We start from the raw sequence: 21969 nt of genomic DNA on the forward strand, positions 1-21969 counted from the left end.
AATTTCCCAGGCTGGATAAAGGGTAAATTTGATTCATTTTTAGCAAATGGATGTACCCTGAGACTAAATTTTTTTTTTTTTTAAGACTAGTCAAGTGCAGTAGTGAGAAGGGGGGAAAGAGTAGAACGAGGAGTTCAATCTGTACTGACTGTGAACAATCAATTGAGATAACTCACTACCTTCGGGCCAGCCGAGACTAAAATTTAAATGAAATAAATCAGACACACAAGTTTGAACATCATAAAGTTTCTTTTACATGAGAAACTCAAAGCATAAATAAGGGGCAAATTAAAAGATAATGTCTTCTAGGAAGGAAGATCCGCGTGCAAATGGCAAGGAGAAGTAGAGCTGGGTGAGGGGAGGGAAGGGAGCAGGGGAAGTAGTAGAAATTAGTATTTCACATGCACGTACCAACCCCTCACAGGGAATGTAACCGGTATATAGCACAAATGTGCTAAGAAACATAAAAAATAAACAAAAACATAAACTGCCCAGGCTGGCTTGGATTGTAAGCTTCCCGCCTCGCCTCCCAGAGTGCCAACATGCGCAGGCCTGTCCACCGGGCCCAGCTAGCATCTGCAGTTCATTTTAAGCTGATTTGTCTGTACAGCGTCAATAGTGGTCTCCTGTCATTCTTCTGCATTTGTGTATTCAGTCTTTCCCAAAATCCCAATTTTAGGTCGTTTTGTTTTTTGCTATTTTCCTTTGCTTTTCTACTTTTGTGTGTTGCAAAGGCCTTCCTTACCATAAGATCTTAAATCATTTTCTTTAGTACTTTATGATTTTATTCATTTATTTGGTTTTTTGAGACAAAATCTCACTACATATGCCAGCCTGGCCTAAAACTTCCAATACTCAAACCTGGATTATAAGCATACACTACCACATCTGTAGTTCTTTGTGATTTTATTGCTTTACATGTAAACTTTTGTCTTCCCCTTAAAAATATGTCATTTCTTGGAAAACCTAATTTCCCCCTTGTATCTACTGAGAGGTTTCTTATGGCTTTAAGTAACAAAATACATATCCCTAAAATGGATAGAATGGTACAGTTATTTTTGTGTTACTGAAACAAAATGCCTGCTGACACGTCGAATTACCAGCAGGAAAGGCTTATTTTACTAATGGTTTTAAGAGTTCTGTCCAGGTCTGCTGGCTCCAAGCCAGAATCATCATGAAGGCTGTGGCAGAGGAAAGCTGCCCCAGTATGACGCCCAGGAAGCAAAATGAGAGAGAACCCAAGGCGAAGGAGGTAAGGGATATGTGGCCCCCAGGTCATGCTAAAAACCTACCCAGGTAACACCCAGGAGGGCACTGTTCTGATCCAGCCATCTCAAGTCAAACAAGTTGACAATCAAGGTTGCCCGTAACATAGGGAACTTAGTATCTCACATTTTAAAAATTCCATAGGTGAAAAAGAAAAAAAAAAATTCCATAGGGGAGTGGTGCCAAGACTGGTTATCAAGAAGCACCACTGAGGTGCTTTGTGGCTGCTATTCTCAGTGTGATGGCTTTCATCTTCATATGTTTTTTTAGGGTCATCAGAAGTCTGTTGCAGATTACCTCCAAACATTCACCATCATATACACGCACTAAAGAGAAAGGGACAAATCCCTATCTTGTATCTTTTTCTTTTCTCCTCCCTCAGGATTGGGATGCTTGAACCCAGGGCATGATGCATGTCAGGCCAAGTGCTCTACCACTGCTCTCCCCTAATACTGAGAGTTTAAGCTGGGATCATCATCCTAGCAAGTGACCTGTCACAGCTATATGCTGAGCACGTTTTAAAACTTTTAGCTGGGCATGGTGGTACACACCTGTAATCCTAACACTCAGGAGGCTGAGGCAGGAGGATCACTGCAGGGCCTGCCTGGGGCACAGTGAGCTCAGAGCAAGCCTGAACTCCACAGTGAAACCCTATCTCGAAAAGACAAATAATAACAAAACGCTGAGGTAGGGTTGCTTTTCCCTGGACTGCCCCCAATCTATAATCCTTCCACCTCAGCTCTGCTAAATAGCTGGGATTACAGGCATGCTGGCTGGCTATTTTATTTCTTTTTAAAAGCAACTAAGATTTTCCAAATTGTGCATGGTAGTACATTCCTGTAATCCCTGCTACAGAGGAGGCTGAGGCAGGATTGTAAATTTAAGGCCATTCTGGGCAATTGGGCAAGATCCTGTCTCAAAATAAATTACAAAAAAAGCATGGCATATAGTTTGGTGGTACGGCACTCTCTTAGCACCTGGAAGCCCCTTCAGTCAATCCCTAGTACTGAAAAGGAAAACCCAAAACCCTTCTGACCCCTCCCGCCCTTTCCTTCCCCCTTCTCCCTACTTTTTTTGCAGTGGGAGGAACTGAACCTAGGATCTTTGCAATTAATTACACGCTCGGTCCTTTTTTGTTTTTCTTAATTTTGAAACAAAATCTCACTAAATTACTAAATCCCAAACTAGATTCAAGCCTGAGCTGCTCCTGCCTCAGGCTCCAATACAGCCTGCATGATAGGCGTGTCCCACCACACCCAGACATAATGACCTTTTTAACTGCTACATTTTACATATTTTTATATTTGGTAGGGTCTTTCCTGAATTTATATAATTTTTCAGAATCTGAAAAAAATCTGTTCTAAATCATCTGAGACTGCAGGGTGTAGTGGTACACACCTATAATCCCAGCATTCAGAAGCTAAGACAGGAGGATAACTGAGTTTGAGGCTAGCCTGCGCTATGCAGCAAAACCCTGTCTCAAAAAGGAAAAAAAGAAAAACAAAAAACAAAAAAATCATCTGAGAATTAAGAATACTTTAATAAATTAAAGTAACTTTTTATAATGCTGCTCCTTCCTATGAAAGGAAAATGATATACACTAATTCCCTGATTTAGGAGCATTCAAGTTGTGAACTTTCACAAATAGGGATGGACCTGGCCTCATGAACCTTCACAGAAGTACCTCAAGTGTCTGCCGGACGCTGCCCCAGGGGTGCTGCTGTGTGCATTCTGCACAGTGCAATAGCTACTACTGGAGGACAGCGAGAGGTCTCGCTAAATAAAAGAATGAAATAAAAAAAGTTATTACTGGAAGAGGGAGTTGAGGACGGAGATGGTGGAGATGAAGGGTCATCAGGACACGAGATGTGGGCAAGAGGGAATTTCACTCCCATCTGCTGTTCTACCAAAGGTTTGACAGACTGTTTTGTCTACAATGCTGAGAAAATGTCATCTGAGCAGTAACCCTCTTATCATCATAGAAGATGCTACCTTACCCACCCCTCAGTAACTCTCGCCAGTACACTGCACGCAATCCCCTACGTGCCGAGTATACCCTACCACACTGTAAAAGTAAACACAGATTACCGTATTTGTGTGTGCGTATTTTCTTATGCTTTACCCTGCATATATATGTCAAAGGTATACACAACTCATTTGCGACTTAATTCTCCCAGACAGAACTTGTTTGCAAATTAGGGATTCACTGTACCTCTAACTCAATAGAATTTGATTTTGTCTTATGTCCTAAAGTTTACTGTGTTGTGTTGTTTTGTTTTGTTTTGAGACAAGGTCTCACTATGTGGTTCACGCTGGCCTTGAACTCATGGTGAACCTCCTGCCTCAGTCCCCTGAGTACTGGGTTACAGGTGTGTGGCAGCACACCCAGCTCTAGAAATTTTTTTTTACACTTTTTACTTCATGTTTTCAATAAAATGTTTTGCAAACCAGGAGTGGTGGTACACTCATGAGGCTGACACAGGAGGACAGCTGTGAGTTCAAGACCAGCCGACACTGCATCAACCGTAGTTTCGGTTCATTTTATTATGAATAGCCATTCTTTAATCTGCCATCTTCATCCAGTTTTTTTTTGGTTTCAGTTATCCACTTCTACAGTGCTGTCAGATAAATATATACCCAAGGGTTATCACTGAATGAGACAGTACAGTTTCAATAGTCAAAGAACAAGGGGCTGGGGATTTAGCTCAGCGGCGTAAGCGCCTGCCTTGCAAGCAGGCAGTCATGAGTTCGATCCCCGGTACCGATAAAAAAGAAAAAGACAAAAAAAAAAAAAAAAAAAAAGTCAAAGAACAGATACCCTAAAATGCTGAGTTCTCACAAAATCTTAAGAGATACCTTCTCACATCAAATAACTAAAGCAAGTAATGGAAGAGGTGCTAAGACAGACACCAGCTGAACACTGAACCCACCCACAAAAGATATGAGTCTAGGAATACTCATCTAATTATCTACCCTCTACCTTTGTGGAAGAGTAAATAAGAGAATCTTAGAACCTTCACTAGGACTTCATGCATGGGGAGAAGCTGAAAGTCATAGGTAAGTAACAAGTCAAGCATGGTGTGCTGTGCACTCCTGTAATCCCAGACCTGGAGGCTGAAGGTGGAAGATCACAACTTTGAGGCCATCCCTGGGTAATCAATCTAGAAACTTAGCAGAACTCTGTCTCAAAACAAAAATAAAAAGGGGCTGGGGATGTAGTTCACTGCAAAGGTGCTGGATTCAATCCCCAATACCAAAACATAAATTAAAAATAAATTTAAAAATTCCTCCCAACATACCTAATAGGCTTTGGCTCTCGAATCACTGAATTGACATTTAAATTAATATATTTCACTTTTATTGCATGGATGGCACTCTCCAGACTAAAATGTATTAAAATGAAATTACATTTTCAAGCAATTTAATGTCATTTTTGTTTTTTGGGTTTTTTGTACCAGAAATCAAACTCAGGATCTTGTACTTGCCAGGCACACACTTGTGCCACTGAGTTACATCCCCGGCCCCATTTTCTATTTACATATATATGCACACATATACATACAATGTATACATAAAATCCTTACAAAGTCATAAAAATAAATTATAAGCAATGAAAGTTAAACTTAATTTAGACTGCTGTTTACTTTTTTAAAATAACTAAAATAAATTCACACTTTATCTAATGTCAGTCACTCTTAACACAAATGATCCTGACTGGTGCATATTCTTCTTTATGCCACTTCAACAAACCCCAAGTTCCATCTGTGGTTACCACTCTAATAAAAAATATTTAAAATCGATTTTGGTGTCCAGTTATTTGAAATCAAGTGTCCATTTTGAATAGTTTCATTAAAGTTTATCCCATGGTAGAATGACCCTTTATCTACTTTAAATTGGTCTACATTAAATTGATAAAATACAATCTTACTGCTGTACAAATATCCAACAATGTAATTAAATCACTGTTACTTGAAATGATTTACACATGAATAACTTATGTTTTTACACTGTGGAAGTCTTGCATTTCGGTATGCTTATAGTTTCTGTATCATCACCTGAAATTTGCCTAAAAAAGAAAACAAAAATCATTTTATATTTTAGGTACAACAAAAGCCTATATATCATTTTTTTTGGTTCTACTTAGTAAGTTATTTCAATTAAACTTGTCAAGTCAGACATCTTTTCACACTCCTTACAATATGAAATTGTCAACTCCATTTTCATTAGATGATTTTCTGATTTGTATACAGGTACCTTTGTTTTAGTGATTCCTACCTTCTGGGTGTTTCATTGTTAATAATCACTGAAGCTCAAGTAAATCTTATTTGTACTTGGTAAGGGGATCTTTGGGAAAGAGTTTAATAACAACAAGAAAAACTAGTTGGCTTTATTTAGCATCATAATGCATATATTCTAAACAACTGCTCAACAACAGAAGATTTCAATACTATACAGAAAGCTGTTATATTAAAGGATGACTTTAATATAAGCAGGGGTATGGCTCGGCTATACAGCCTTTGCTAGTGTGAAGTCCTGGGTTTGGCTCCTAGTGCTTCAAAAAGAAATCCAAAAACAAAAAAATGACAGTAAATTTTCCCTTAAAAGTTAAAATTCCCTTAAATTGTCTTACAAATTTGGATTTCTTTAGTGGATTTTCTTACATCATTCTTTTTGTTTGTTTTAGGGTTTTTTTAGACAGGGTCTTGCTATGTAATTCAAGCTGGCCTTGAACTCATTATGTAGCCCAGACTGCCGTTGAACTGGCAGTGATCCTCCTGTCTCAGCTTCCCAAGCACTGGAATTACAGGTGTGCACCACCACATCTGGTTTAAATCACTCTGAATCAAAAATTCCTGCATATACTGTTGCATGCTACATAGTGTTCACTAAATGTTGAACTGATAACACTAAAATGAAAAAGTTTCAGTATTTGTAATGTCCTCTATGTCTTAAAAAACCTTTTAAAAATCCACACATGAAAAATATCAACAAAAATATTTGTTGTAAATGTGAATTCAACTTACAAGCAGGCATTGAAGACACTTCGGCAGTTACAATACTTTTTATTCCCAAATTGGATAAGCCACCTCTGATTAAGCCACATGTAAATGCTAGATACTAAAAAGAAAAAACTGATTAAAAAATAGTAAAACTATCAAATAGATACATCATTTTAGTTAAACCATGGTATTAATAAGTCACCGCTGTTGAAAAGCCAGAAAGTTCTAGTGGTAATACACACATGCCTGGAGGGTGAGGCAGATCACCTGAGCCAAGGAGGTGGAGGACAGACTGAGCAATGTAGCTAGATCTCAAAAAAACCAAGCAAACAAAAAGGACAGGTGTGAGGAGGGAAAAGGTGGGGAGATGACGACTGTGAAGAACTGCTCTTCTTGGCCCCAAAGTACAGTGACTGAAGTCTGGCCAATTGGGCACTCCAATGCAGTGAGTATCATACACACTAGGACAAAGGTAGATTTCATTCTGGAGACAGGAAAGGTAGCTTGTGTCTACTGACTATGCTGCCTATAGGATTCTAACTGGACCCCTGCCCCCCACCCCACCCTGTAACAGCAGTTTGGGTGCTTCCTGGATGCTTTCACTTCCTGTGGTTTTTTCCTGTTTTCTGAGCCAGAATCAACTGTGTCTGCACTTTCTACCACCAAGAACCCCTACTTGTTCAACACTTACAGCTGCTGCAACACAAAAATATCAACAGCAGCCAGTGTTAGGGTGCAGTGCTGCAAACCCCAACCCTTGGGAGGCCAAGGCCAGACTGTGAGCTCCAAGCACCCTGCACAACACACAATGAGACTCTTCTCGAAAAACAGGAAAAACTCACAATGAATGTAACGATTTTGTACTACAAAAGTGTACCAATAAAATTTTTAAAAACAAATGAGATATTCGTCTAAAAAAACCATAAAAATATAACAGCCTAGATATCTCTATAATACAGACATAAGCAATCATGAATCAGTGAAATAAAATTATGGAAAGTATGATGCCCACCTCTTGCCCCCCTCCTGTGAACAAAGCACCATGTTAACTCTGTTCATTTCTTTGAGATGAGATCTGCTGTAGCGACCAGCCCAGCCTGACTCCTGAGATCAAGCAGCACCCTGCCTCACTCGCCCCAAGTTGCTGAGCTGTGCAGCACTGTGCAGCCTGCTGTACCTGTGGTTTACTTCTTTTTTCTTTTTTTTATACCGGGGATCGTACTCATGACCTCACACTTGCCAGGCAGGTGCTTATGCCGCTCGCTGAGCTAAATCCCCAGCAGTTTACTTTTTTTTTTTTTTTTTTTGTCTTTTTCGTTTTTATCGGTACCAGGGATCAAACTCACAACTGCCTGCCTGCAAGGCAGGTGCTTATGCCGCTCAGCTAAATCCCCAGCCCCCTACTTATTTTCAGTACTGGGGATTGAACCAGGGAGTGTTGAACTGCACCCCCATCCCTGTTTTTTTGTTGTTGCTGTTTTTCTTTTAGGGTGGAGGGACCTAAAATTCTGAGGCAAGGACATCTTAATAAACTGTGCAGGCTGGCCTTGAACTTGTGAATCTCTTGCCTCAGTCTCACAAACAGCCGCAAATACAACTGTCCAGCATGTTAAGTACTTCGTTTGCTTCATTTTGTCTTTTTGAGATAGGGTCTTCCTATGCAGTTCAGGTTGGCCTTGAGCTCACTTTGTACCCCGGGTTGGCTTTGAACTTGCAGTGATCCTCCTACCTCAACCTCCCAAGTGCTGGGATTATAGGCATGCACATTAAAATGTAACTCTCAAGACAATCATATAACTGTGCTCATACTCATGTTATTAAATACGAAAAATAGAGTTATATAAAAAAGAGAGTTATATATAACAATCACAAATCTCTAAATTGTAGAGCTTAAACTTAAGACCTAAATTTATTTACTCCCATGACCATAATTACACTGTAACTACATTGCTTTTCATTAGATTTTGTCTTTGTTTTGAGACAGTCGCACCAAGTTCCTCAGACTGACCTTAAACTAGCAATTCTCCTTCTACAGCCTCCCAAATTGCTGGGTTTACAGATAAAAATCTCTGCCCAATGCTGCCTTTTGGCTCTGTAATTTAGATAGGAAGAATATTTTACGGCTAAGGAACAACTTATACTACCATTAATATTTTGATCACTTCAAAAAATTCTTATGTTAAAATTTGTTAAGACATCTATTTACTCATGAATCTCTACAAAACTAAAAACAAAAACTATACAAAACCCAGAAACACAGATATATACTTAGCATGAAACACATATTCCTAGAATCAAATGTTAAATTACACGTTAAATGTTTTAATCTACTAAAAGACATTGCAAACCCAGAAATTAGTAACTGTGCACAGGAAATACCAGTTTTTAAGTATCTTTACTGATATATCTATACTATATTAAAGAATACTATAAATCTCTGCATTCATTGGCATTTAGTAGTAGTGTTTCTCTAGTTACTGTGGGCCTTCATTACAGTTTAATATATATAACTCACCATGAACATGTTTCCTATTTCACAGAAAACAGCTATACAAAAAAATACAACTTTAAAACTACTATTTTTGAGTCTATTGTGATTGGCACTGAAATTATCTCTGTAATTCTATTCATTTTTTAGTAGAAAATTCAAATCTATTATATTAAATACCTTAGATGCATGTTCTAAATACTGTTTTCCTGCAGACATCTGAGTAAGCAGACGAAATTTGTTGTCCTGAAGTACATAGATGCCCTATTTCAAAAATACACAAAACACCCAAGTCAGTGTAGTCTGCCCTCCTTAAAAGTTATTTTATTCCTATAAAACAATTTAAGAGCATTATAAAGTAATTAACGGTCTCCATTTCCTTGGTCAATTTTTCTTTTTTTTTCCTTTTTAAGGCAGGTCTCATTCTATAATTCAGACTGGCCTCAGACTCCAAGTGCTGGGATTACAAGCATGTGCCACCACACCCAGCTCAATTTTTCTTTAAGTGAAAGAATTTTGCAGTGTTCAGTCTTTAGAGCTGTGAGTTCAACTGCACATGTGTATAATCCCTGCATTCTGAGAGGCTGAGGCAGAAGGACCACCTCAAGTTGAGCCCAGGCTATCCTACACAGTGAGTTCAAAGCCAGACTGAACTACATGCTGAGACACTGCAAACCACACACACACACAAAAAGTTATGAGTTCAGTATTCCATAGCACTAACACCTCCTACATATAAGTATGCAATGAAGATACAAAGATGCATAAGGCATAGTCTATATTAAAGAACTCAGAATTAAGATGGGGGTGTGGCCAAGTGGTACAGCTCTTGCCTAGGCATGTGTGAGGTACTGGGTTCAATCATCAGTACATTGAAAATAAATAAATACATACATACATACATAAAAAACCAGGCATGGGGGCACACAGTTGTAATCCCAGCACTCAGGAGGCTAAGGCAAGAGAATCACAAGTTCAAGCCAGGCCTGGGCAATTTAGCTTGGTGAGACTCTGTCTCAAAAAAATCATGTGTGGGTTAAGTAGGCATGTAACCCAGTGTGAAAGCCCTGGGGTGAACCTGCAGTACCAAAAAAAAAAAAGGTACTAGTATATATTCACATGAAATTGTTATTTATTATTAGAATAGGTCTAAAAAGTCAGTCAGATTTCAAATAATTACAGTTAAGGTCAGCATTATATGAAAAAGTGAATTCTACTCATAGTATTAGATACATTATTATCATTTTTAAAACTTACTCAAAATGCCAAATCTACTCAAAAAGGGATGGGGATATAGCTCAGTGGCACAGCACCTGCTTGGCAAGCGCAAGGTTCTGAGTTCGATTTCTAGTACCAAAAAGAACAAAAAAATCTATTTAAAAGTAGTCCTATAGATCTATAAAAGAAAATCAGTCTGTTCAAATACATAGTTTTGTAGGTAATTTACTAATTTTTTACCTACTAATTTTGTAGTAAAAAAATTGTTAAGGATAGAAATGACAGCAGTAATAACACAAGAGTTATCTGAGCTGATCACAGAAGCACAACCCCAGAATCCCAAAACTCTGGAAGACTGATGCAAGACAGCTACAAATCTGAAGCCAGCCTGGGCAACTTAGTAACTCAGGAAAATGGGGTTTCAAAATGAATAAATAAACAATGGGCCAGGGTCGTAGTTCACTGCCAAGGCCTTCACTTCAATCTCGAGTACTGCAAAACAAAATTTTAAAAATAAAGAAAAAAAGATTTCAGAGGTAAATGTGAGCTGTACACGGTGGTACACGCCTGTAATCCAGCACTTGGGAGGATGAGGCAGGAAGATCACAAGGTCAAGGCCAGCCTGGATTACACAGCAAATTTGAAGCCAGTCTGAACTACATAGTGACATCCTGCCTCAAAAAAAAAGAAAAAAAAAAAGAGTTAAATATGATCTTAAACTAGACTTCTGCAACCAGGCATGGTAGCAAAACACTATAATCCCAGCGTTCAAGGAGGCTGGATAGGAGATCACCACCAGTTCAAAGACAGCCTGGCCAACATAGTAATACCTTGTCTCAAAAAAACATCCAAAAAATTAGACTTTAGAAGTTATTCTAGGGTCCGGGATATAGCTCAGTGCCACAGCAGCTACCTGGCAAGCAGGAGGCCATAAGTTCTATTCATGAAAAAGCTATTCCAAAGAAAAAAACATGTGACCTATCTCTGGTTCTGCATTTCATCACCATTTAGTAATAAGGAACTAAAGCCTTAAATCAATAATTCTGACATTTGCTACACTTAAAATTTTATATAATGTGTAAATGAAGGAAACACCTAGGGACTAGGGATTTACCTCAGTGGCATAAGCACCTGGTTCAATCCCCAGTACCAAAAAACAAAAAAGGAAACACCTGTAGTTACTGATAACTGCCAATTTGCCTTAATTCACTTTAACCTAAGAGAGTAAAAACTAATGTCTTATTAATAATATCAGTGATACATCTAAGATTAATCAGAAATTACTTTGTTTTAAATGAGTAAACTACTAAACTAGAACATTTATATTATGATAAAAGACTAAAAAAAAAAGGCCATAATTATCTAAATACCTGATGATTTGTCCTTAGATTGTCGATTTGTTTCTTGAATACTGTGGTCCAAAAATCTTTACAAATGAACTTCATGATGTCTAACTCATCCTTGAACCTTGCAGTATCTTTTGTAAACCTAAAAAGATCAACTGGAAGTAATACAATTTTTTTTTCAAAGAAAGCAAAAGAGGCAAATATTTTTTCTCATTCTCTCCAAGACACTTAGGCTGTTAAGTAATTTCCAAATGCCACAACCACACTGGATGTTTATTTAGTCATAAAATAAGCACCAAGCAAAGCAGATCCCAATTTAACACTGCTTCTCTTATGTGAGACCTAAGAGTTTACTAGTTATTAACTAGTTAACAATATGGCAAATAATTCAGGTACACACAAATCTAGTACTTAAAAAGAGCTAGGGGCTGGGGATTTAGCTCAGCGGCATAAGCACCTGCCTTGCAAGCAGGCGGTCGTGAGTTCGATCCCTGGTACCGATAAAAATGAAAAAGACAAAAAAAAAAAAAAAAAAAAAAAGAGCTAAGCATGATCATAGTACTGTTATATAAAATACAACCAGGAATGAACTATTCAGCTTTGTTTGTTTGTTGTTCTTCTGAGACAGGGTCTCGCTGTGTAATCAGGCTGGCTTGAACTCCCGATGCAGCCCAGGCTGGCCTTGAACTTTTGGTGATCCTCCTGCCTCAGCCTCTGAGTGCTGAGACTGATTACAGGTGTGCAGCACCACACCTGCCTGGCCAGATATTCATAAAACATTTTTTTAAAAAAATTGATCCACAGCTGTGCACAATAATCACAGCTACTCAGCTGTCTGAGGCAGGAAGATTGCAAACTCAGGGCTTCATGGGCAATTTAATGAGACCTTGACTCAAAAATAATGTAGACCAGTGGTACAATGTTTGCCTAGCATGCATGAGGTCTTGAGTTCAATCACCAGTCCTACAAATTTTAAAAATAAAAACCAAGTGGAGCATCATACATCTGTGATCTCAGCACTCTAGCAGGCTAGGGCACTGCCAGGGCAATTTAATCGCTTATGGAGGCCCCATCTCAAAAGACAAAGCCAGGCATGGTAGTACACCCCTGTAATCACTCAAGAGGCTGAGGCAAGAAAATCACCAGTTTAAGGCCAGAGTGGGCTACCTAGTAACTTCAAGCCTAACTTATAGCCTAAACTATATGGCAAGAGCCTAACTTATAGCCTAAACTATATGGCAAGACCCTATCTCAAAAAACAAAACAAAAAAAAATTTTTTTTGATTAAAAACAAAAAGAGCTGGGGATATATTCAGTGAAAAGGCCTTGTGTTCAAGCCCTAGTAACATACACATTATATGAAAAATGAAAAACTGATCTATAAATGGAAAATGATTACATGCATAAACATAGACTTTAAGGTATTTTTTATTCCATGACTTTTGTCTGTTTGCCTTTTGGTTTTTTGAGACATGGTCTCACTCTGCAGTTCAGGCTGGCTTCAAACATGGTGATCCTCCTGCTTCAGCCTTTTGAGTGCTTGGATCACAGGCATGTGCCATCATGACCAGTTTCCTTTGACTCTAAACAAAATTCCATTCAGGTTAACCTACTAGCTGAGTGGTGGCAAAGCTATGGCATGCACGCCAAGCAGGCTACTTGTATCATTAAAAGCTCTAAAAGGTTTGCTATCACTGTACTAGATTTTAGGTAGAAAATCTAAGCCAGGCATGATGGTGTACATCTGTAACCCCAGCAGTCGGGAGGCTGAGGCAGGAGGACTGCCATGAGTTTGAGGGTACACAGTGAGTTCAAGACCAGCCTGAATTACAGAGAGACCCTGTGAAAGTAGAAAATGTAAGGAGATTTTAAATAGTTGTTTCAGTAGACCAATGTTTTCAGAAAAAAAAAAAGAAACCTTAATTGTATAAAATGTTTTCTTCAAATGTTAAAACACAGAATTTGAGCAATGATTAAACTAAACTTGCATCAGACTTAAAAAGAAATCTCTCTTTTATAATTTGGTGCTGAGAATAGAACCCAGGGTCTTGTATGTACTAAGCATAAATTGAATGGCTGTGCGGCACCCCCAGATCTACAAAGAGAAATTTCAATCCGTAATTAAAGAACAAGAACTAAAACTTGGGAATTAAAAATCTCAAGTTTTATGAAATCTTTTGAAACAGATCATTTTTATTTATAACCTACCTGGAAGAAAATTTTCAAATCCATTCTGCTCACCTTTCTATCAATCCTTGTCCCACTCGAAACCCCATGTTTTCCAGCTTAGTTATACACCGCCCATTTTCCTATTAAAAATAAAAAATAAAAATAAAAACTTTGAATACTTTTAGAATGCAAGAATGTTAGTATTCAAAAATTTTGGCTAAAAACATGACAATACACTGTGGATGGAAATTCTACTAATCTGAGAAACATAACAGAGTTTTCCTCTTTAATAAATATAATCAGTTGGATTTAGTGGCCCACACCTATAATCCCAGCACTTGGGAGGCTGAGGCAAATTCAAGACCAGCCTGAACTATATTAGGGAGACCCTTATCTGAAAAACCAAAAATAAATAAACTCAAAATACTTGAAAACTCCCACTAAAGTGAATACTACACATTATGGTTTGTGTCCAGATGTCCCCCAAAAGCCTCATTTAGTCATAGGAGCAGGCATCTAGAATTGTATTGATTCATGAGCCAATGCAGAGATTATGAGTGCTACCCCCACCCTAGAGTGGACAGTGTAATACAATATAAGGCACAGGAAGAGTCTGCAGTGCTCCTCCCTTTTTGGCTCTTGTTTTTGCTGTTTTCCACCACCATGAACAGTTGCTCCTCTGCCACACGACCCTGACTTGAAGCCAGTTAATTATGGACTGAAACCTCCTTCCTTCATTTTGGGCATCAGGTATTTTGTCTCAACTACAAGAGAAAAGTAACCAAGACAGAATTCACTATCAGAGAAGTGGGATCATTCCTGTGACCATGTGGTTCCAGAGCCTTTGGGAATGCTTGTAGAAGAGTTTGGAAAGGTTCAGAGATGTTGCCTGAAAAAGTAGCACTGGAACACCTTAGACTGCTCTGTATGTGAGATTCGGGTTAGAGCTCAGAAGACCAGAAAACCAGTAAAGTCCAAGTTCAGGTTTCTGCTGGGAAGAAGGACTGCACTGGCTGCTGGAGTCCAGACAATATATGTTATGGCTTGGCAGAAAGTTTGTCTGCATTTTGCTCATGTTCAGAGACTTTTGCCTGAGACTAAGATTAAGGGCTATGGGCTAATTAATCTGGCAGAAGAAATTTCAAGGCAGTTAAATGTTGAGGCAGTGGCATGGCTACTGTTGAGGACTTTAGCTGTGAGGACACAGCTACAGGTTTATATTGTGAATCAAAAGCAAAGAACCCAGCAGGATGATTTAAAATGTAAGTTTGGCCAGAAAGGAAGCTCCAGTAAAGCTGTGGACTGTAAAGACAGAGCTGAGATCTTAATTGCTGACAAGGAACAGACTATAAAAGATGGCCTGCAGGCATCACAGAACCAAAAAGGATCCAGTCTTAGCAGTCTCAAAACTGTGAAAGACTTTGAACACTATGATCCAGAAGGATGGCAGGGGCCAAAACCAGGTTCTACAATGGTGGCAGCCTAAAGAATTTGTTCCTCAGAATTTGATTCTGAGAGTCCAGTGATTCAGGCACTCAATCCCTACAGAAAGAGAAGAAAGCCTGGCTAGTGCTCCAGCTGGCAGCAGACCTTGGCATCATCCACGTGGCACTAGTTTTAGGTGCATGCAGAATGCAAGAGTTCTGAGGTTAAAAAGGCTTCTACCTAGATTTCAGAAGAAGGCCTGGGAGACCAGGCTGTGTGTTCCTAAGAGAGCAGTGTGTGAAGCTGTGAGGGTGTAGCCAAAGGTGCAGTGAAGACCCCAGAAGTCTGGAGAGGCCAGGAGTGTGGATCATCTCAGGAAACCTGCAAGAAGGGAACAAAGCAGGTCCAAGAGAAAGGCCATGAAGCTACAACCACCAGAAGCACTGTAAGCAGCCATGCAAACCATTTGGAGTTCATAACCTGCCAGATTGCTTTGGATGTTCCAGGATCTAACTCTGCCACAGATTGCTTTGGATGTAAAGGATCTAAAGCTTGCCCTGCTAAGTTTTGGACTTGTTTTGGTCCCATTCCTTTGTATTCCCATTTCTAACTTTCAAAATGGAAATGTTCATCTTGTGCTGCTGAATGCTGGAATGTTTAACTTTCATTTGTACAGGGGCTCACAGCTAAAAGTTTGCCTTAAATCTCAGAGGAAACTTTGGACTTGGACTTTTCAGCAATGCTGAAACTGCTGGGACTTTGACAACTCTTGGAGATGCACTAATGGTCGTTTGCATTAAGGATGTGCATGAGTCTTTGGGGGGCAATGGGGTGGAATATTATGGTTTGAGTCAGATGTCTCCACAAAGCCTCAATCAGTCATGGGAACAGTCTTCTAAAATTTGTGACTCATGGCCCAATGCTGGAATTATGGGTGTGAGTGCCTGATATAAGGGACAGAAAGAGTCTTCTCTCCATACTCCTCCCTTTTTGGCTCTCCATTTTGCTGTTTTCCACCACCATAAATGGTTGTTCCTTTGCCATGTGACACCCTGCCTTGGAGTCAGCCGATTGTGGACTGAAACTGTCACAAATTATGAGCTAAATAAACTTTTCCTTCCTTAATTTTGGATGTCAGGTAGTCTGTCCCAGCAAGGACAAAAAAAGTAACCAACACACTACAAAAAAATACAAGTAAATGGGAAACTCAACATAATGTCATATGTTGCAAAAATTTGACAATGTGAAAAAAAATTACGAAAATGTGTATTTATTGCTAAAGTTTCATTTTATCTAAAGTACATTTCTGATTTGCTTCTTTTGGCAAGAAATACTGAGGTGAAATGATTCTGTTAAGTACACCTAAAGCAGTAGTTCATAAGTTTAATGTTTTTATGTTGTTGTTAAGTCTGTTATTAAAATTTTACCCTTTCCATTTTGAAGTTTATTGGATCCATTGGTGAAGTGAAAGTGCTATGGTTTGGATATGACTTTTGGGTACCCAAGGGTGCCTGTGCTGAGATTTAATTTTCTTTGTGAGAAGTTAAGGTGAGGGCTGGGGAATAGCTTAGTGGTAAAGAGCTTGTGTAGTGGGGGCTGGGGATTTAGCTTAGCAGCATAAGCGCCTGCCTTGCAAGCAGGCAGTCGTGAGTTCGATCCCTGGTACTGATAAAAACGAAAAAGACCAAAAAAAGAACTTGCCTAGTGTGTACAGGTTTTAGAAAGTATTCTCAAACCCACCATCAACTACTAAAGCTCACCATACATATGTGTGTGGTACTGGGAATTGATCCCAGGGTCTTCACAGTGATCTGTCTTCCCAGTTCTTTATTTTTAATTTTGAAAAAGGTCTTCTTGCTAAATCATTGAGTTGCCCAGGGTGGGCTCAAACTTAGGCTTTCATTAACTGCTTTTAAACCCATTCTCCACAGATTGGGAAATGTACAATTATTCAATTTTTAGAGGTTTAATTCCTCTTCAAGCATATTTTGAAAATCAGTGATTTGAAAGGATAAGAACACTGATTCTTTATGCCAAGCATTGTAGTGCATGCCTGTAATCCCAACACTCAGGAGGCTGAGGCAAGAGAATTAAAGCAAGTTGGAGACTAGCATGGGCTACATAGTAAGTTCAAGGCCAACATGAGCTGACTGCATTGTAAGCCCTTGTCTCAAAAAAATTACAAAGCAAAAATAAATAAATAACAAAGCAAAACAGAAACACTGATTTTTTTTTTAATTTTTTTTTTTTTTGGTCTTTTTCATTTTTAGTGGTACCGGGGATCAAACTCACGACCGCCTGCTTGCAAGGCAGGTGCTTATGCCGCTGAGCTAAACCTCCAGCCCCGAAACACTGATTCTTTAATGCCACAACTTATAAAAGTTTACTTTTGAAAGTCAAAAGTAAACTTACTATGTAATCTTACTAATAAGATTATGAAAGTCTTATTTCCCTTACTCTTTTCATAATAAAAAATGGAAAAGACACATATCCTATTACCCAGAAATAATTTTAGTCTGAAAAGATTTATAAAAATCATTTCTGGATTTTTAAAATTTTTTATTATGAAAATTTTAAATGCATTGAAAGTAAAGATATTAATACAATGACTCTTTCATACATCTAGATTCCAATATGGATTCTGATTTATCAAAACTGCCATATACCTGATTCCTAAAACCATTTTTGCTATATGCATTTTCAATTTTTCTCCAACACAAACATATTGCAATAGGAATGAAAAATTATTTTTAATCCCATTTCAAAACTTATGAGAAGGCCAGAAATGTAGCTCAGTGGCACAGTGCCTGCCTGGCAAGTGTGAGGTCCTGAGTTTAATTCCTGGTACAAAAAAAAAAAAGCTTATGGGAAGCACATCTCTTACAATCATCAGCCAAGAGAACTTTTTTACTTTGGATTAACCTACTGGAAAAAAAGACAAGGTTGTAAGAAAAAGGGCAATTTGTAAAGTCATCAGGATTGTGTGGATTGAAAATCCATCTAATTGAGAAGAAAATAATTCATATAAATTTTTGTAAACAAAAATTTAAGGTCTTCAATAGTAAAATAACTCCATATAGAGTGATTCTTTTAGTTCAGGCATTTTTTTATTTTATATTGACTTCATATATTTATATAATACATAAATATAGCTTGTTATTGGAATGTTGAAGTATATACTTTACGTAAAAAAAAAGGTAGATGGGTAAGACTTGGAAAAGGGAAAGCAAGGAGAGGAGAAGACAGGGAGTATAATTTTATGATAAGTAAAAGGACTATGCTGCTAACTGTTCTTTGAGAAGAATAAGAAACATCGGGCTAGCTTTGCACAAACAGATAGCATTGATGATGATGATGATGATGGTGACGATAAAGATAGTAATAAAAATTGTAACTTATAAAATATCTAAGAGCCAGGTATATAGCTCTATGGTACAGTACCTGCCTAGCAAGTACATGGTCCCGAGTTCGATTTCCAGTACCCTCTCCCAAAGTATTAGAGCTAGGTCTCAATATGAATACAACTTGCAGCAAGATGTAGTGGCACACTGCTACAATCTTAGCACTAAGGGAAGAAAGCTGTGGCAGGTGGGTGACAAGTTCAAGTCCCATCTGGGCAGCTTAAGAGAAACCTAGCCTTAAAAAGAAAAAGAGCTGAGTATGTAGCCCAGTGGTATAAGGCCTCTGGGTTTATCTCCAATACCACACACACAAAAAAAATTACTTCATTTCCAATGGTTATTCCTCATGTGTCTTCAAAATAATATATTTAAAGGTATCATACAGTCAAGTATGGTGGCACACACCTGTAATTCCAGCATTTAGGAAACTGAGGCAGGAAAATCACTTGTGAGTTCTAAGACAGCCTGGGCTATATAGTGAACTCAAGACCAGCCTAAACTACATAGCTAGATCCTGTCTCAAAAAAAAAGTAACATACCCAGCTGGATGTGGTAGCACACACCTGTGATCCACACACTCACACTTGGGAGACTGACATGGGAGGATCATCATGCATTTGAGATCAGTCTGGCCTACACAGTGAGGCTGAAACAAGCCTAAACTTTATAGAGAAACTCGGTCTCAAAAAAAAATTAAGGTTAGGGGGATTTTCAATGAAAAAGAAAAAATAAAGCCTCAGGTTTCTCCAGGAGAATCCAAAGAATTTTGTCATCCTTCTGGTACTTCAAAATCTGGCAGCATATGTTCTTAAGATGTCATACAAACGCCTCAAAAATTAAAACTGACCCCAAATAATTCATTATTTTCACCACCTTATCTGTTTTCTCTTAGTCTTATTCTCTTATTCTGTTTTCTGAGTAACAACACTACCACCTCACCCAGCTCCTCCAGTTAAAAAATCTGAGAATAATTTTTGACTCTCATTCTCATACTTAATAGATTTGCCAACAGATATTACCTCCAACCCCCAAACCTGTTCTTTCTTCTCACTATCCCTGTCTTCAGATCTTTATTACCTCCTGCTGTGACTCCTGCAGGTCTTCTCACTAACAAGGATCTTCCAATCCACTCTGTCACTGGATTATCTTCCTAACACCCATAGGAACCCATCACCCCCTAAATCCTCCACTGAGAAGGTTAAAATTTTCAATCATACAAGGCTCTGACTTCAGCTTTCATTTGTCTTCTTATCTGTCACCATCCGGTCTAGCCTCAGTGAGAACTTCATACTTCAATCTACTGCTCTTTCAAACCTTTTACCTATGATGCTCTTTCTACCTCTCTCTCCACTCAACTTCATTAATAGCATTAAAGGGCTCTTGACTTGGCACATGACTGTGGAATATCGCATATTACTACAACTACATTCCATTACAACTCCGTGATATCTTATACCTAATTACCCAGCAGTACTAACTACTCATTAATTGCAGATTCTCCAAAGACTGAGGCAAGGGTTTCATCTCATTTATCAAGGATAATGTCAAGCCTACAAAGCATCCACACCCCTGCACTTGGGATTGAACCCAGGGCCTTTGCATAGAGCTACATTCCCAGTGCTTTTTATTTTTAGACATTGGTCTGGTTAAATTGCCAAACTTGTGATCCTCTTGTCTCAGTCGCACCCAGTGCTGGGTTTTAGGTGTGCCCTGGTTAAAGAATACATGATAAAAGTTTCCTGTAAGAATCAACGAGGGATTGTTATGTTGTTATGCCCTCTTTTATCTCAACCTCTCCCTTATTCATTAAAAAAATTATTTAATTTTTTTCTTTTTTAAACTAAGGGGAAAAAAAAATCAAAAAAACTAGCAGGATATATTATAGTAACCTTCTTGATTTCCTATTAACTTGATTTGAAGTCCTGTAATACTCTCACTATCTTGTTTTGACTGATTAGACTGATTAGGCTCTGTATGATAGTATTAAGTATCAGAGTATAGGAAACTACTTTGAAGGCAATAAGATTCACTTGATGCCCATTCTGGTTTGAAGTTCTGTAAGGTTTACAATGTTTAGGTTTTATTGGACTTGTTCTCTACTGTTTTGTTCAACTTTATAATACCTAATGAGATGGACAATTCTTCTTAAGGAAGCAAGAGGCATTATGGTAACCATTGTTGATAACCTTGTACTCTTTTTATATCATGTGCTATGTCTATCCTTGGTTTTGACTGACAGCTTTGTTTTATCATGTTTGATTTTATTCTCTTACAAAAAAAAGTAATAAGATCTATGGGAGCAATAAAACCCAAAATGTGTAAACTTTGTTGTATAAAGAGAGAGGGAAAAAAAAGTGCCCAAAAGGATACAACAGCAAGTGTGTTTAGGTGTGTTAAATAGATGACCATATTAATATTTTTGATTGGCTCATTGAACACAACTATTTGTAGTCTCACTATTTGAATGTTCACTTTGTATGCTTTGATCCTGTGACCTGAATCACTGTTTCAAAGATGATAGTGTGTAATCTATTAACTGGTGATATCTTACTGTTTTTTTTTTTCTTTTTGTAGTTCTGTATTACTTGTACCCTTACACTGTTTTGTTCTGTTTTTTTTTTCTCTTTTTCCATTTAAATTAAAAAAAAAAAAAAAAAAAAAAAGAATCAACGAGGGGAAAAAAAAAAAATCAACGAGGGGGCCAGAGATAAGAGTTCGGCCGCAAAATGCTTGCCTGGCAAGAACAAGGAAGGTCCTGAGTTCAAATCCTAGTACCAAAAAAGAGTAAAGGCTAGGGATGTATTTCAGTGGTAGAACACCTGATTGGCATGCTTAAGATTTCAATCCTCAGCACCAAAAACAAGAATCAGTGAATGAATGAATAAGAACTTTCACTTATTAGAAGTAACTCCAATAGAATAAGGCCTTTGTTTCACTCTCACATTCTCGGTTCCTAAAACCAGCTGACATAATAAGCACTAAATAGTTCCTCAGTTAATGTAAATTTTTTCTAATTATCGTTAACAGCTGCAAATTTTACTTTGCCTTCAAATCCCATTAGGCTCTGTCTTCAAATTGTATCCAGTGGTACCGAGGATTAGGGTTGGGCAAAGAGGGCGCAGTCTCAAACAGGCGCAGGTCTGTCCGGTGGACCAAAGCGCCAGCAAAAGTAAACAGGATGTCAAACTCGGATCTGCCATTAACAGTGCTGTAAATCATACTAAGCACAACGCTGAAAGAAATCTGTGACCTGCTCGACAAAGGTATAGCCACTCACCAAATAAATGCAATAAGACACGAGATGAAGGAGAAAAGGATGACGGACAAAGCATTAAAGAAGGCAGCCGACGATTCCTAGAGCCTGGGACACACAGAAGTGAACCAGTTTGGTCTACACCACACGAGGCGCTGGGTGGGGAGGAGACAGGGCTGAGAAAGGACTTCAAGGCGTGGGACAGCACTTACCACCTCCCCCTGCTCCGCGGATTTGTATACTCCCGACACCATCTCGTTATGCAGAAGCAAAAACAACGCCTCGTCCGCCATTTCCGGCTACTCTTCTGAGCCCCGGGTATCTGCTCCCTTTTGGGCCGGGCCGGTGGTTCCGGCCAGCGCTGCAGCTACGAGGCTGGCGCCGCACTTCCTCACACTGCGAC

General features: G+C 38.6%; 1 protein-coding gene across 4 annotated transcripts; it reads right to left on the reverse strand.

The window, feature by feature from the left end:
• Positions 1-230: 230 nt before the first annotated feature.
• Trappc6b (trafficking protein particle complex subunit 6B) lies at positions 231-21968 on the reverse strand. Of its 4 annotated transcripts, none has more exons than XM_003471908.5 (6): positions 21779-21968; positions 13560-13627; positions 11343-11460; positions 8935-9018; positions 6291-6384; positions 231-5332 (listed from the first exon to the last, which is right to left on the reverse strand). In XM_003471908.5, the coding sequence occupies exons 1-6, from the start codon at positions 21857-21859 to the stop codon at positions 5301-5303; spliced, it is 477 nt and encodes a 158-aa protein (XP_003471956.1). In that variant the 5' UTR covers positions 21860-21968; the 3' UTR covers positions 231-5300. The 4 variants fall into 4 exon arrangements, with proteins under 4 accessions (XP_003471956.1, XP_023421672.1, XP_023421670.1 ...); XM_023565904.2 differs by lacking the exon at positions 21779-21968 and adding an exon at positions 21591-21718; XM_023565903.2 differs by lacking the exon at positions 231-5332 and adding an exon at positions 8275-8358.
• Position 21969: the final 1 nt, after the last annotated feature.

The sequence above is a fragment of the Cavia porcellus genome, unplaced genomic scaffold, assembly GCF_034190915.1.
Source record: "Cavia porcellus strain 051 isolate PalLab524CR breed Dunkin Hartley unplaced genomic scaffold, mCavPor4.1 scaffold_1, whole genome shotgun sequence".
NCBI classification, from domain to species: Eukaryota; Metazoa; Chordata; class Mammalia; order Rodentia; family Caviidae; genus Cavia; species Cavia porcellus.

Excerpts from the sequence above, each read along its gene's own strand:
- Trappc6b (XM_003471908.5), bottom strand. The coding sequence starts at position 21,859 with ATGGCGGACGAGGCGTTGTTTTTGCTTCTGCATAACGAGATGGTGTCG. Across the intron at positions 11,461-13,559 it reads GGACAAGGATTGATAGAAAG|GTTTACAAAAGATACTGCAA; the intron begins GTGAGCAGAATG and ends TGATCTTTTTAG. Across the intron at positions 6,385-8,934 it reads ATTTAGAACATGCATCTAAG|TATCTAGCATTTACATGTGG; the intron begins GTATTTAATATA and ends TTTTCTTTTTAG.